Source organism: Dromiciops gliroides, chromosome 3 (genome assembly GCF_019393635.1).
Source record: "Dromiciops gliroides isolate mDroGli1 chromosome 3, mDroGli1.pri, whole genome shotgun sequence".
Lineage (NCBI taxonomy): Eukaryota > Metazoa > Chordata > Mammalia > Microbiotheria > Microbiotheriidae > Dromiciops > Dromiciops gliroides.
In genome coordinates, this window is record NC_057863.1 from 449,383,076 (window position 1) to 449,400,489 (window position 17,414).

Below are 17,414 nucleotides of genomic sequence, written 5' to 3' on the forward strand. Positions count from 1 at the left end.
CCTTGTAAATTGATTTCAACTCATAAATACAACAAATATTCTGCTTGCCCCTTCCCACCAAAATTTTGTACTTTCTCACCTAAGTTATGTCAAAGTTTTTCGTTAGGTTAAGGGAGAAAAGCAGCGGACAAAGTCTCTTGTGATATCCTTGTGGATGCGATGGAGAGATGTTGATGAGAAGATAAGACTCAGAACTGGATAATGACCAGATATAAAGAATAGTAATTCATAGTTCACTGTCACTTTAGAAGTGGACCTCTTGTAGAGTGTCCTAGAGTTCTGTCCATGGCTTTGCTGTTTAACATTTGTAGCAGTGACTTGGATAAAGTCATAGACAACATGTTTATCAGCTTTGCAGGTGACACAAAGCTAGGAGGGATGGATAACACTGGATGCCTATAGGATCTAAGAATAACTTAACAGACTAGAATTTTGGGCTTTTCTGTAAAGATAAAATTTAATGCGGATAAACATAAAATAATCTTCTTGGGTTCAAAAAAATTCCATTTCAAAAGTACAATATGGGTGGTCAAGCAGTTTATCTGAAAAGAAAATTGGGAATTTTAATGAATCACTAGCTCAAAGTTAGTCGTCAGTGCAATATGCCAGCCCTTCCTTACCCCTAAAAAAACCTAATGCTACCTTAGATTGTATTAAAAGAGGAATACTGTCCAGAAATCAGAAGATTTTAATTCCACCATATTGTTTTAATGTTAGGTCACCAGACAAATACTATGTTCAATGCTAGGCACCTCAGTTTAATGGCATTGATTAATTGGAAAGTGTCCAAAGGGGAGTAACCAACTCACTGTTTCAGGGCCTCAAAATCATGCCATATTAAAACGAATTGATGAAATGGGGGATGTTTAGCTGGAAAAAGCATAAACTGAGGGAGAACTTTACAGTCAATGTGAAATTAGGAAGGTTGTTATATGGAAGAGGTTTAGTTTGTGTAGTCTCAAAGGGCAGAATTAGACGCAATGGATGGGAGATGCAAAGAAGCAGATTTAGGCTTTCTATCAAAGTAAAATGAGCTGCCTCAGGAAAGAATAAGTTTTCCCTCCCTAAATAGTTTCAGTTGGAGGCTCAATGACCACTTGCTTGGAACGTCTGATAGGAGAGTCTCAATCATATTTGGGTTGGATTACATGATCTCTGAGGTCCCTTCCAACTCAAGGATTCTATGATTCTGAATACATCTGCCTACAATAAATACTCTGATCAATCCAACCAAAATAAAATGGGAAGGAGAGATAAATTATATTACATTTCTATTGCATTACTTAATTTTCTTCAGCTTCTGATTTCATTAGTTCTCATTTCATTCTCCAGTGATTTATTTTAGACTTTGGGCACAAAGACAAGTATATACTTCCTTGATTATAATTCTCTCTCCTCTCTTCCTCTTCCCTTACCTTCTCTGCCTCTCTATTTCTCTCTGTCTCTATCTCTTTTTCTGTCTCTCTCACACACATACACACATGCATGCATGACATGCTCTATCCTTTTAATCTGTTTCATCATCTCTTCAACCTGTCCTCTCTTCCCAAAGAGAAAGAGACCTGTGTGACATATTCATAGTGACATTTTACACCTTAGTTACTGACAAACTAACTTCATTCCTTGCCTTCTTTCCAACCAGAATTAGATGCCAATGAATTCAATTCAACAAACATTTATTAAGCAACTACTCTGTGCAAGACACAATGTACTAGATCCTGGGGATACAAAGATAAGAGGCAGCTTTGGAGTAGCCTGAAAGTGATGAGCATGGGTACTCTCTCTTAGATCATAAAGCTTAGAGTTGGAAGGGACTATAGAATTTAGCTAGTCCAACCCCATCATTTCACAGATGAGGAAACTGAGGCCCAAGAGGGAAAAATAATTTGCCTAAGGTCCCAAATGCCATCAGTGGCAAAGCCAGGATTCCAACCCAGGTTTGCTTATTTCCCCTGTACCATGCTGACACTGGGTTTTCTTGTTCTCTCTGGTATTTAAAAGAAGAAATAGCCTCAGACACTTAACACTTACTAGCTGTGTGACCCTGGGCAAGTCACTTAACCCCAATTGCCTGACCAAAAAAAAAAAGAAAAAATGAGGAAGAGGGGAAAGGTGGTATATAACAGAGTTGACCAAGTTGTTACTAAATCAAAGGGGAATTTTAGAAAGAAAAAAATAAAACAGGGAAACCATGTGAGTTTCTCTTTTCTTCAAATTAACAGGAAGTAATGATAGGGGAACCAATAATAGGAACTTACTAAATATTTTATTTTAATTTATCTTCCAATATTTCAAATGTTTATATTAATAAAAAAATCATATCCCCATGGTGACATTTTATGCTTTAGTTACTAATGAGTTAACTTCACTCCTTACCTTCTTTCCAACCGGAATTCAATCCCAATGAATTCAATTCAACAAACATTTATTAAGTAACTATTATAAGCAAGGCACAATATACTAGCTACTGGGAATACAAAGATTAAAATGAAACATCTGTTAGTCTATTCTCAAGGGGTTTATATTCTCTTGGAGCCAAACTTTTTGACTTCAGAAAGTTTTTTTTTAATAATTTTACAGTTTCTAATGAAGGCAGTGATGTATACTTCTGTAAAACGTACATTTAGTCAGTAGCCTTAAAACATTGGAGGTGAACTGTAATGACAGTGACTTTAATTACTGATTGTTGCTTTTAAAACTTACTGTAAAAGTACCAGAAAATGTCTTGTTAAAAACACCCAAGCAAGTAGCATAAACCCTGCTTAAATCCTGAATAACTCTGATTTAATTCTACAGGTATATAACAGAATTTGTAAACCTAGGCAATTTTTCAGCTCTTCGAACTTTCAGAGTCTTGAGAGCTTTGAAAACTATTTCTGTAATTCCAGGTAAGAAGTAATTAGTGTAAAGCATAAGGCCCCTTGTACCTATAGTTATTTCTTTGTATCCTGTTATTGTTTGTGTGTGAACTCCCCTATACAGATATGTGACAGAGTTTGTGGACCTGGGCAATGTCTCAGCGTTGAGAACATTCAGAGTTCTCCGAGCATTGAAAACAATTTCAGTCATTCCAGGTGAGAGAGAGGTTAAACACCAAGGCTGATTATCTCATCATAGATTTTCAACATCAGCCTCGTCGCTTGCCACCGCTCAATGTTACAAGAAACCAAGAATCATAAAAGAGTGTGTTTGATTAAACTATGATTCTTGGGGTTTTTTGACATAGGGTTTTTGGCTTTCATTCTGAAATCAGCCTTGGAGTTTAATGAATCCTTGCATGAGGCATCAAAATATGCAGTCATTGTGGTTTGCATCTTATGATGCAAAAAAGCTTTCTCCTCTATTACAGTCAGTATGAAAGGTTGCTTATCATGGTAACCTACCAATATGTTATAACTTCCCACTTATTGCAGACATTGATGACTAAGGACTCTAATCAGTTAAAAAACATGATTTTGTTAACAAAAGATTAAGTTCATTAGCTAATAAAGAATAGCATGAGCCTGCATGGGGAATTTGTTATAACAAATGTCTGTCATTCTCCAAACCACCTCAAGTTTTATAGCAAAATCCTTGTAAACTTCCTGACCAACATTTGTTTTTTCTGTAACTGGGATCTGTTATAAAACTGATGCCAACATGAGTTTGGAGCTAGTGGCATTATAAAAGAGGAGCGCCATAAGAAGGTCTGTGTTGACATGGAGCTCATGTAGAACTTGAACTCCACTAAATGTGGATCATTCATTTCCATTCATTTCAAATGACCATCAAGTTTCAGCAGTTCATATCCATGAGCTTCTTCACCTCTCCACAGTATTGTTCTTTCATGAATATTCCAACCATTTACTTAGATTTATGCATGGAATATTTGTATCTTAAACAATATAGTGCTTTTCAAATTTATTGGTCCTTCGTAATAATATCTTTTTCCATTTCCAGGCTTGAAGACTATTGTGGGGGCTCTGATCCAGTCAGTCAAGAAGCTTTCTGATGTCATGATCCTGACTGTGTTTTGCCTGAGTGTATTTGCTCTCATTGGGCTACAGTTGTTCATGGGCAACTTGAGGAATAAGTGTGTGCAATGGCCTCCTACCAATTCCTCTTATGAGGAGCATAGTTTTGAAAAGAATGTTACTAAGGATTACAATGGCACCCTTATGAATGAAACCATCTTTGAGTTTGACTGGAAATCTTACATTGAAGATGAAAGTAAGAATTACTACTATGATTGCTTTCTACGATAGATAGATAGATAGATAGATAGATAGATAGATAGATAGATAGATAGATAGATAGATAGATAGATTATTTCAAATTGTTAGTCTGTCTACCATCCAGACTGGAAAAGTTAAAAAAAAAGGAGGGGGGTAATATAACAAGATCTATTCTTTTAAAGGTTTATTAATTAATTAATCTATTTTAAAAGATTTATGAAGAATACTCTTATTTTGTTTTTTTTCTTCCCTTGGATTTTAAATTAGATACTTTCAGATTCTGTAATTATAGTTTGTGATCTCTAAGGTTTATATGAGCATTTCAAATCTCCTGTATAAGGACTGGACCTATGATTTTGTTAGTATAGGTAACTTATGGCTGAGGAAATCTCCTCTACCATTCAAGCTGTCACTTCTTCAACTTAGTGTCTTAGAGTGTTGCCAAGATCACTGAGTTAAATTGGCTTTCCCATAGTCATACAGCCAGTAGGTGTCAGAAGTGGGATTTGAATCCAAGTCTTCTTGGGGTTGATGCTGGGTCTCTCTGTCCGCCTCTCCCTTATATATAAAATCATTCCTTTTCTGGTTCTTATATGCTGCTTGTGTCATTACATTGGAGAATAATGAAGCAAACTAGGCATGAATTTAAATTCTAGTAATGAATGACTTATTTCCAGTTTGACGACATCATGATGTAGAAAATGCAATACTGTGGCATGGATATGGAGGGAAAAGATGTCTCTAACAGCTGAATCAAAGCCAGGGAAAAAATCATTTTGGATTTTGTGACTGTATCCTATAGATGTAAAAGTAATTTTTTTAAACCCCCTACAAAGAAGTGGGTACATTCTATACATGGAGTGGTAGATTTTTTTCCAACAATATTTCAACACCAGCTATTTAAGAGGAATGGTACATGGATGATGATCCAGCAAAGGAGACTGAAAAGGAGCAACAAAATATAAGAACCAAAACAGAGTTGTGTCAGGAAAATAGGCCAGAGAGAGAGAGTATCATTAGGGATAGAGTTTTCAACATTGCAGAGATGTCAAGAATGAAAAACACTAAGAAAAGAAAATGCATTCACTTAGACTGAGCAGTTCCAGTTGTATGATAAAGTTGGAAGCCAGACTGGAATGGATTGAGAAGTGAATAAGAGAAGAGGAAATAGAAATAATATGCTTCCTTTTAGAGAAAAAAAATATCAGAGATAGCATTTCCTTTTAGTAAAGACTGTGTGAGGATGACTCCTATTGTAAAATGCAGTGATGGATGTGCAGTTATTGATTTTCTCTTCCTTTCCCACATCCTTCCATTTGATTTCCTGTACTAATAAACAGGAATGTAAAGTCATGAGGTAATGATAAACAGATGCCTATTTATGAAGCATAGTAATAGGATTTAGCGTCAGAGCCTCAGTTTTCTCCTCTGAAAAATGGGGGGTGGGGCATGGTACTTTAATACTATTCTACAGGGTTGCCATATGAAAAGTTCATTCAACACTGTGCTACGTAAATTCATTCTGCTACTAGAAGACTTCTTTGAGTTTTGGTAATTTACAAGGTAGCAGAAGGGTGGCAGAGTTTATAGAATGCTAGGATTGGAGTAAAAAAAAATAAAACTTAAGATCAGACTCTACCTCTGCGTGACCCTGAGCAGGTCACTTAACTTCTCTTTCAGACAAATCCCTAGGATTCATTTTCAAGAACCCAGTAGAGAGAGATCCTATACCCTGATTCTTTATGCATCAGGTCTTGCCTAGACTCTGGCTACCAATGGAATATCAGCATTAAAACAAAAGGGCTATAAATAGGTAGCACCATATTTATCAATGAATTGTAGTTTGCTTCATACTGAATATGTTTACCTTTCACATATAAAGCTTAAAACTGATTCAACAAATGAATGGTATTTGTTTTTATATCTCCAATGCATCATATTTTACCCAGTCTTCTCTTATAAGTAGAGAAAGTTAATATTGATAAATAAGAAATCTTGCTTTAACTTCTCAAATATCTAATTTCCTGACCAGGATGACTAGCTAGTATAAATTCTCAGGAAACATTTATTCCATGGCAAGGAGGAAAAATGCCCTTTGTTAATAAAACGTACCTTCTTATGGCAACACCATGAATTCAAGATTTGTCGGTCTTATTTGCATACCAAGAAGTTCCCTCAAAAAAATACAAAGCAAAATGATCAAAATGACATTTAATAGGGTGTGGAGCCAAGATGGCAGAGAGGAATCAGCAAGCAAAATGACATTTAACAATGATTCCTCAAAGAAGCATGGATATATAAATTAGATTGTGTTTTACTCTTTAAGAAAATGCTATGACTTTTGTAAAGTCATCTTTTCTTCCACTAAAGGAGGTAGACCCTCTTAGAAGGTGGCTAGGTGGTACAGTGAATACAGTGCTGGGCTTGAAGTCAGGAAGACCCCGGACCTGGACCTCAGGTCCGGCTTCAGACATTTTACTAGTGATATGATCCTGGGTAAATCACTTAATCTCTGTCTACCTCAGTGTCCTCATCTGTACAATGAGGATGATAGTAGTACCTCCCTCCCAAGGTTTTTGTGAGGACCAAACAAGATAATCATTATAAAGTGCTTAGCACTTGGCGTTTAGTAAGCACTATATAACTGTTAGCTATTATTATCAATATTATTAGTAGTCTTTACATTTTTATTACATTTGCTTCAAAGCAAGAATATCATAATGTCAGTAAACTCACCAGACAAAAATTGAAAAGCTCATATCTGAACTAAAACTCAGACTTGTTAGGATTTATTGATAAAGCAACCTGTCACATAGTACTATATAAATGTTGGCTATTATTACCAATTGTTATCATGTAGCTTAAGTTGAAGTATGGTTCAAATGACAGACTGATAGAAATATAATGTATTTTATTGGGCTGTATATTCAAGAGAAGCCTAGTATGAATAATAATAACTAATTGCTAGCATTTATATAGTGCTTTAAGGTTTACAGAGCACTTTACAAATATTACCTCATTTTATCCTTGCAACAATCCTGGGAAGTAAGGGCTATTATTATTATTTCCATTTGACAGATGAGGAAACTGAGGTACACAGAGGTTAAGTGACTTGCCAATTGTCACACTAATAAATGTTTGATGCAGGATATGAGCCCAGGTCTTTGTGATTCCAGGCCTGCTTCTCTATATATGGTGACGGGGGAAAGTGGTAGTTTCAAATCAATCAAAGAAATTGCTTAATACAACTTGCTTATTTCAAGTATTGATGCAAATGCCCAATATCTTTGCCTATATTCCATTCTCAGAAGAGTGAAAGAATTGGCATCAAAATCCCTTTCCTTTTGATAGGAAAACATGTAGCAAGACCTTCTCCTTTAATCTTATCTTCAAGTGCTAACATTTGAAAAGAAAAGGTGAGTCAGAGCATGAATCATAGGGAAAGGAAGATACTTTTAAGAGAAATTATGAATATGCCAAATGATTTTTAAAACTAAATACTCTTGAACACTAGCTTCCTACTATTTTCTGGAATTACTAAGTAAGCAATTACATAAGAAATATTGGTTTATAGTGCACAAGTGTATGACTAATATGGGATTTGTGGTAAAAAAAAAAGGTGTCAGGGTTTTGATACTTTTTAAATCAATGGTTAAATATATAAAAAAGGAAAAATTTAACTGGCCTCTCCTGGTTTTCAATATAAGGACAGGCACTGATTTGGGACAAGCTATATCTGTCATGATATGCAGTAGTATATTAACATTTAAGTGCAATTATAAATTAGCTTTTATTAAGAATGGCTACATAAGGGGCAGCCAGGTGTCATAGGGAATAAAGCACCAGTCTTGGATCCAGGAGGACTTAAATTCAAATCCTGCCTAATACACTTGAAACTTACTAGCTGTGTGACCCTAGGCAAGTCACTTAATCCTCATTGCCCTGCAAAAAAAAATGGCTATATTAGAAGAAACAGGGGGAGAGGGAAATTAAGTATGATGTACCCTTGGCTCTTTATATGTTGCATGTGGTTGTGTTGCTAGAATACTAGGAGGTGTTCTCTGTAAAGACCTTGTAGTTATATAGCTGCATATTAAGGCATCATTTTTGGAGTTTTTTCTCTAATGAAAATACACAAGATATATCATTAATTAACCACCCATATGTGAAAGCAGATGGCTCTTAACTAAATAAAATACCTATAGAGCAGTTTGGCTTTACAAGTACTAATAAATACCATTCCTGAAAAGTCAATCAATAAACATTAATTAAGCAACTATTATGTGCCAAACATTGTGCTAAGCAATAGGAATACAAAAAAAAGTAAAAAGATAGTCTCTATCTTCAAGGGCCTTTCAATCTAATGAGGGAGACAACATGCAAATAACTATTTACAAAGAAGATATGTATACACATATACTCATCTTTCTATTTACTTATTTATTTATTCACTTGCTCATCCATTTATTTATTTATTTATTTATTTATTTATTTATTTATTTATTTATTTATTTATTTATTTATTTATTTGTCTGGTTGCCTATGCATCCATTTATTGATTTATATGTTTGCCTGGGCACCCATTTATTTATTTGTTTATTTATCTGGTTGCCTATGCATCCATTTATTTATTTATATGTTTGCCTGGGCACCCATTTATTTATTTATTTGTCTGTTCCTTTGTTTATTTACTTGTTTATTTATTAGGAAATAATCAATAGAAGGAAAGTACTAGACTTAAGGGGATTGGGAAAGGCTTCCTATAGAAGGTGGAATTTTATCCTGGACTTGAAAGAAGACATGGCAGCCCGGAGGCAGTGGAGTGAGAATGGTCCATGCTAAAGATTTGTTTAAATGGAGAACAACGAATTATTGTATCATTCTTGATTTGGGAATCCTTGGATGAAATGAATAAATATTCCACAATATTTTGACATCTAATATTGACAATTCTTGTATGACCCATAAAAGTCCCGACTCTGCTTTTCATTTACAATTAGTTACTTCCAGGTTGATATTCTTGTTTGTATACAAGAAAATTAAATAATTGGAAATTTTCAAGACTTTCATGATACTCCTAAGGGACATTTGGTGTTAATATTTGAAGATAGGACTGTTTTATAAAGTCAAGAAAATGCCTTTCTTTCATTCCTCTATTTTGATATAGTGGTAGTTGTTTTTTTGTGGGAGAAAACCAAAAAAGAATTATATAAGTAGCAGTAGGTGTTTCTCATCCTTCTAAATTCATTCTGAAGAAATAAATGTAGGCTGTTTTTGTTTGTTTGTTTGTTTTGCGGGGCAATGAGGGTTAAGTGACTTGCCCAGGGTCACACAGCTAGTGAGTGTCAAGTGTCTGAGGCCGGATTTGAACTCAGGTCCTCCTGAATCCAGAGCTGGTGCTCTATCCACATTGCCACCACGCTGCCCCCTGTAGGCTGTTTTTTTTTAATATAACCTGCTTGCTGCAGTTTTTAAAAAATTTTGATGGAGGAGGGGTAAATGTTGCACTTAGATACACAGTATGATTTGAGAATCAGTATTGGGTAGTAGGGAATTTCTCTTGGAGCCAGGAAGATGTGACTTTGGTTCTGCCTCTCAGTGCTCCAGACCAGAGGTGTCAAACTCATTGCCAATGGGCTGGAATGTGGCCTGAACCTGATTAAAATGTAATTGGGAGGCAGCTAGGTAACTCAGTGGATAGAGCACTGGCCCTGAAGTCAGGAGGACCTGAGTTCAAATCTGTCCTCAGACACTTAACATTTACTAGCTGTGTGACCCTAGGTAAGTCATTTAACCCCAATTGCCTCGCCAAAAAAGAAATGTAATTAGTAAATGTTTAACAAAATAAATTAAAATACATCACTATGTGGATAATATTAATTTGTGGCTTTCTAAATCAATATGAGGCCACAGAAATCTGTTTCTATTTAAGTTCAATATCATGGCTCTAGGTAACATTCTAATTTACAGAGAAAGTGCTGACCTGCATTAGGAAAGGGAGTTTTCTCATCCATACCAACAAAATCACAGAACCATTCACCATCTTTATGACTAGACAATTTTCACCTAAGCTTAGCAACTTCCTCTAATACTTCTATTTTCCTTTTAGTCATTTTGTAGCCATATAAACTTTCTCCATTTAAGTTTTACTTTCTTTGAATCTTTCCAAACAGAATATTTTTATTTTCTGGAAGGATATATGGATCCACTCCTCTGTGGTAACAGCTCAGATGCCGGGTAAGCCAATATTATACAGGTTATAACTAAAGTCTTAGTGTTGTTTTAAGCTTAGAGTTTAAATGTTTTTATTTTTATGGAAACAGAGAAATATGCTATACTAACTACAAAATTTGTTCATGCAGTCCTTATTTTTCCCATGGAAAAACTTTTTGGAGTTCAAAATTTGAGTGATACCTGATTTTGAACTTTATTTGGTTAGCTGGCTCTTTATACTCAAGGAAGTCTTGATATGGATAGATAAGAATTATTTATTGACCAAGAAGAATCACTGTTATCTCTAATAGCAAGTAAACTTTTTTTTTCTTTTAGCTCAAGATATTATGATAGATGTGATCAGGCATCAGTAGAGAAAGATAAAATGGAGCAAGAGTACAAATGGTTAAAACACTTTTTTGGGATCAAAAATGGTTAGAGAGAATGAGTTTTTTATTCCATGGTATATGTTCCCAGACACCATGTGACAAATTGATAGAATAGAATTATCGTGGCAATACAGAGTGTCCCCAAAGTCTTAGGACCCCTTTAAGTTTTACCTTTCATTTAAAATGGCACTGAGACATTTTGGACACCCTGTATTATTTTGCTGCAGTAATTGGCTTCTCAACTATCTAGGATTATTTTCAGTAATACATATATATTTCTGGCCAAACTGTTGGCATGGCACTTTATCAGCATGGAGAGATAGAGTTGCCAGTAATGCTTCCTTTCCTCCCCCATTTGTAGGCAGTGTCCAGAAGGATATGTGTGTGTGAAAACTGGTCGAAATCCTAATTATGGCTACACAAGCTTTGATACCTTCAGCTGGGCTTTCTTGTCCCTGTTTCGACTGATGACTCAGGACTTCTGGGAAAACCTTTATCAACTGGTAAGGATCTAGAGAAACAAATGCTAAGATTATCAGATTCAATTAAATCTATGTGCTCTAAATCTCTCATGATACCTAAAGTATATTTTAATGTAGTTAAAAGAGAACAGACTAGGAATTTGATGGAGTAAGCTCACACCATGGCTCCCAGTGCTGTTTTTCTGTGGGAAATTGAATTCATGTCTCTGAGCCCCATTGGCCTCTTCTCTTAAATATGAGGGGGTTGTACTAGATGAACGCGGAGGCTCCTTTAAGCTCTAAATTCTAATATTCTAAAGGAAATACTAACTGTTATTTATGTCACAGGATTGATGGGTGAATCCAGTGGAATAATATATACAAAAATACCTTGAAATTTTCTTTGTCTACACAAGTGATGCAGTGCCTGGACCTGATGGTATACTAGGATATAGAATACTGGACTTGAAGTCAGGAAGATCTGGATTCAAATCCCACCTCAGATACTTAGTAGTTGTGTGACCTGAGGCAAATCACTTAACTTGTCTTGACCTTACTTCCATACCTTTTAAATGAAGGGATTGGACCCAATTGCCTCTGATGTCCCTTCCAGTTCAATACTGATCATGGTATGATCCTAAAAAAATTGAAAATAGTTACCCTCATTTTTTTTCTCAGACACTTCGCGCAGCTGGAAAGACATACATGATATTTTTTGTCCTGGTCATTTTCTTGGGCTCTTTTTACCTTATAAATTTGATTCTGGCTGTGGTAGCCATGGCCTATGAGGAGCAGAATCAGGCTACCATGGAAGAGGCAGAGCAGAAGGAGGCTGAGTTTCAGCAAATGTTGGAGCAGCTTAAGAAGCAACAGGAAGCAGCTCAGGTAAATTCTCCATAGGAAATATCCCATCAGCAGGGTTTCATTATTCTTCCCCTTCTTCTAGTTTAATAGCGCATCCTCCATTCACACCCCAAAACCCCCACCCTGGAGCAAATTGGTTGTACCTGAGAAGAAAAGATAGTGATTAGGGGCAATGGGAAAGCCTGGATCCATAGTTAGACACCATTGCTAGCGACTGTCTATGTGATTTTAAGGTAAATCGAATCAAGTCTCTATGCCTCAGGTTCCTAATGTTAGATGATTTGGTCCAAATCCCAGCTTTACTGGCTAATACTCCATCATTTTTTGAGTTAATTTATATCACATCCCTATGCCTCAGTTTCCTAATGAGGGGTTGAAAAGATTGTTCTCTAAGGTTTCTGTGACATCAGAAACATTTCCATCTGGACCTACTCTTGGTAATTTTGCTTTATTATTCTAATTCCTCACCTACCAAAAAGAGGTTTAGAATGCTTAAAACAGAGCTTTCTCAGGAAAATGTTGTAAATATGGAGGAAATGGTATGTGGAAATCACCTTGAGATTCTGAGAAGGTGAAGAAAGTTTAAAATAGTATTTTTGTATTCATTTTACATGATAGGAAATATTATGTAAACCCATTGCTGACCCTACAATTAGGGGAAAATCCAAAATAAAATTTCCTTTTATTTGAGATATAACTTTACTGAGTGTGACAAAGGAAAATATTTCCCCAGTTCCTGATGGCTTGTACATTCCTTTTCAACTGGACATTTTCTGGGTTTGAATGCCATTCACCAAACTCCTACCTCATTTACATAAACAAGGAATATAAAGCAATAGTCCTGTCAAGTATACCGATATCCAATAGGATTTTGATAGGAATCATTATTGTCCATCTTTGCCTTTGGATGTACCTGTAACAGTCCCCTTCTCATCTCTGCCTCTTGGTTTCTCTGGCTTCCTTCAAGATTCAACTCAATCCCACCTTTGCTAGTTCCCTTCAGTGGCTGATGCCTTCTTATCTGAGACTACATTCCATTTATTCTTTATATATCTTGTGTAAGCCTACTTACTTACATACTTTGTCCCCCATTAGATGGTGAGCTTCATGAGAAGAGGGATGAGTTTTGGATTTCTTTGTATCCTCAGTGCTGAGCACAGTGCCTAGAACATACTAGTACTTAATAAATCCATGTTCAATAACTTGCTTAACTGTGGCAATCTTGTAACTAATCATGTCATCACTGGTGAGCTGCATAAATTAGGTACTGTGACTGTATTTTAGATGGAGTACTGTCAGAGCCAATGAAAATCTTCTGTCAACTAAGAACAGAGTTAATACTTCCAACACTTCCCTAACTTTCTGCCAATAGGTAGAATACAGTAGATTGAGAAGGTTACAGTGGATCCTGCTGGGAGACCATAACATACATATTACCATATATAGCCAGTGACCAATAGTGGTCTGACCAATTGAGGGAAGACCTTCATTCTATTTTTTCCCCATCCTTCCATTAAATTTAGTGGGAAATATTAATCATCCACCATTTTACAACTGATTGTCCTTTTCAGAACAAAGAAAGAGATGCTAATTAAATACCAATTTTTAGGTCAAATCATTTAATACACTAAGTAATATGTGTTCATGTTCTTGCTGATGCCTGATTGATTCTCTTTGAACAATATTTTTCCCTGGGAAGCAAACAGAGACAAAGTAAATGTTGACACAAAAAATTACATTAGCCTTGAAATCTTTCATTAAGTGGGAAGTAAAAAGCTTATTTTCTTTTATACTTAGAAAGCTACCACAACCTTAGACAGAATTCAATTAGCAACTGTTTAATTATAATTTTTAAAAACCCACTTGAATCATTTCGAAGAAAGAACAAATATCTACATGTGAAATATTGAAGATGTGTAATATGCTTCTAGTGAGATAGAGTTCTACCTGGTCTTACCATCAGTCCTGCATCTATGCCCAGCAGTGTAGGCTCCCAGAACTACCATCTGACTTACTGATGTAACTTAAGAACCCCTAGGATTTACCATCCTCCCCTCTCCTGAACCCTTAGAATTTCCACACTTTTTTCTCCATCCTATATTTGAACTTTCTTTTATTTTTTTGGTTCCCCCATATGAGTTCCTTAGGAGCATACTGTCTAGCTTTTTCTCTTTGTATCCCCAACATTTAGCATAGGGTGTGGCACATAGTAAGTGTTCAATAAATGCTTTTTTAATTCATTGATTCATTTAATGTGGTAGGCAGCAGCAACAGCCACTGCCTCTGAGCATTCCAGAGAACCCAGTGAAGCAGTTGGCCTCTCAGAGAGCTCTTCAGAAGCCTCAAAGCTGAGTTCAAAGAGTGCAAAGGAAAGAAGAAACAGGAGAAAGAAAAGAAAACAAAAAGAGCAATCAGGTGGAGAAGAGAAAGATGAGGATGAATTCCACAAATCTGAATCTGAAGAGAGTATCAGGAGGAAAGGCTTCCGATTCTCCATTGAAGGAAACCGATTGACCTATGAAAAGAGGTACTCCTCCCCACACCAGGTATGGCAACGTCTTCATTAAAGTGATATGTGAAGAATGTTTGTAGAATATCACAGATAATAACCAGACAGTGAATCAAACTAAGAGACTTAGAGTGGCCTCACTAATTTTAGTCCTCTGAAGTAAGATTTATATTATTTCCTTAACTCTATCCTTTTATTTAGAAGAAATTTTGATTTAGGTTATGTATGGATGCTACATGGCCTAGTCAAAAGAATTCTGTACTTTGAGTCAGAAGATATGGGTTCCACCCATTGTTATGCCATGTGACCTTACTCTCTCTACTAAGACAATTTCTTCTCCTGGATATTGGAATATTAACACTTAGGCTACCCACTTCACTGATTTGTTATAAATATTAAATGAAATAATATAGATTAAATATCTCAGTAAGTAATTAATCAATGGTTACTGAATTAAAAGTTTGTATTTTTGTATTAAGCTTTAAAAATGTCATATTATTAGTCTTCATTTTTACTATTACTGACATATGAACATGTCATATAACAACTTTTTACCCAAAGGTAATGAGAAGAAGATAATTTTTCATTTATACTTGTTTCCAAATGATATTTAAGACATTCAGGTGCCTCAATGGAAGGAATTTTGACTTGGAGTCAGCAAAACCTGATTTGGAATCTTGCCTCAGATGCTTATGTGCATGTAACCCTGGGCAAGTAACTTAAACTCTGTCTGCCTTAGTTTCCTCATCTGTCAAATGACGATAATAATAGCACCTATCTCCTATGATTGTTGTGAGAATAAAATAAGATATAATAAACATAAAACACTTTGAAAACCTTTAGTAGCCATGATGGTGATAATGATGGTGGTGGTGATGAGCTAAAATGAGAAGTATTTGAAAATCTTAGGGAAAAAAGGGGGGTCATTAAAAACGTATTTGGGGGGGCAGCTAGGTGGCGCAGTGGATAGAGCACCGGCCCTGGAGTCAGGAGTACCTGAGTTCAAATCCGGCCTCGGACACTTAACACTTACTGGCTGTGTGACCCTGGGCAAGTCACTTAACCCCAATTGCCTCACTTAAAAAAAAAAAAAAGTTTAAAAAAAAAAAAACGTATTTGGGGCAGCTAGGTGACACAATGGATAAAGCACTGGCCCTGGATTCAGGAGGACCTGAGTTCAAATTCAGCCTCAGACACTTGACACGTGCTAGCTGTGTGACCCTGGGCAAGTCACTTAACCCTCATTGCCCTGCAAAAATACCAAAACAAAACCAAAAAACCAACCAAACAAAAAAACATTTTTGACTTGGGAGGAATATGCAAGGAGAGAACAATCAATCAACAAGTATTTATTGACTGCTGACCTACTATGTACATGGTTCCACATTTTCTCTTCTTGAATTTGAGAATACAATGGTTCACTAATCTTTTTTCCACTAAAATTGAGCATAGTGTATCCTACCTCTCCAAACTCTAATCCAGGCCCCAGTATCTTCCAACCTACATGCACACACATATAATTTGCAATTATAAATGAAAACATGGTGAATAGAAGAGATCTATATCTAAAAATGAATGAGCTCCAATTATCCTCTGAACCTGACATTTCCTTCAAATAGACTTTTTTTTTAATAGCAAGAAGTACGTTAAAAAGTACTATATATGATAATTCTCATTTCTTGTGTCAATTTTTTAGTCCTTGTTGAGCATTCGTGGCTCCCTGTTTTCTCCAAGGCGCAACAGCAGAACAAGCCTTTTCAGCTTTAGAGGACGAGCGAAGGATGTGGGATCTGAGAATGACTTTGCTGATGATGAACACAGCACATTTGAGGACAATGAAAGCAGGAGAGATTCCCTCTTTGTGCCCCGCCGCGGAGAACGGCGCAACAGTAACATAAGTCAGGCCAGTAGATCATCCCGGATGCTGGCGGTGTTTCCAGTGAATGGGAAGATGCACAGCACTGTAGATTGCAATGGTGTGGTTTCCTTGGTTGGTGGACCTTCAGCTCCTACATCGCCTGTTGGACAGCTTCTGCCAGAGGTGATAATAGATAAGCCAGCTACTGATGACAATGTAAGGAAGTTTTAAATAGTTTAGGCATGGCTGGCCCGTTCCTTCTGCACCAGCCAGTGTTTCTACAGAATGGAATCCCTTGAGAATGATCCCTGGTTGGTCAAGCTGGGAATGCAAATGCATCTTGTAATACCTTTAATTGACTAACCAACTAAAACCAAAAACCTCAAGCTTTACTCCCTAATATAGCAATTATGAATTCCTTTACTTTACAAATGTGCTTATGACGAATGAGGCATTAAAATACATTAATAATCTCAAATGAGAATGTTTGTTATATACCCACACTGGCACTTAGATCATAGAAAGTTCTATGTGGCCCTGTCATAGAAAAGAACAAATAATTGTGATACACAAATATAAAGGGTATATAATAAATCTTGCCAACTGAATTTGGTCTTTATAAATCTGCTTCATTTCAGAAGATTTTTAGAGAACACTGTGCTTAATTATAGATAGCTTCATTCTTACATTGATAACAATTTCTAGTACTCATTCATTCTCCTTATGAAAACTGCTGATATGGGTCACTTCAGAAAGAAAAATTAAACAAAATGGAAAGGGCCTTGGAAACCAAAGAACATATTTACGCAGAATGATATGAAAATATGCCTGATCTAAATGTACATCATATGTCTTATATGCATTTGCATATAGGACAGTACTAAAAAACTATTTTGTCTCTTTCCA

At 36.0% G+C, this 17,414-nt stretch overlaps 1 protein-coding gene across 3 annotated transcripts in view; it reads left to right on the plus strand.

Moving 5' to 3' along the window:
- LOC122751490 (sodium channel protein type 1 subunit alpha) overlaps window positions 1–17,414 on the plus strand; it is a 209,111-nt gene that overhangs the window by 99,393 nt on the left and 92,304 nt on the right. The window contains exons 7-13 of one of the 3 annotated variants that reach the window (XM_043998558.1): window positions 2,983–3,074; window positions 3,940–4,209; window positions 10,388–10,451; window positions 11,178–11,319; window positions 11,956–12,162; window positions 14,403–14,687; window positions 16,347–16,724. In XM_043998558.1, the coding sequence (XP_043854493.1) occupies window positions 2,983–3,074; window positions 3,940–4,209; window positions 10,388–10,451; window positions 11,178–11,319; window positions 11,956–12,162; window positions 14,403–14,687; window positions 16,347–16,724 (1,438 nt within the window). The remainder of the gene's footprint in view (window positions 1–2,982; window positions 3,075–3,939; window positions 4,210–10,387; window positions 10,452–11,177; window positions 11,320–11,955; window positions 12,163–14,402; window positions 14,688–16,346; window positions 16,725–17,414) is intronic. The other 2 variants (XM_043998559.1, XM_043998560.1) reach the window with 2 other exon arrangements.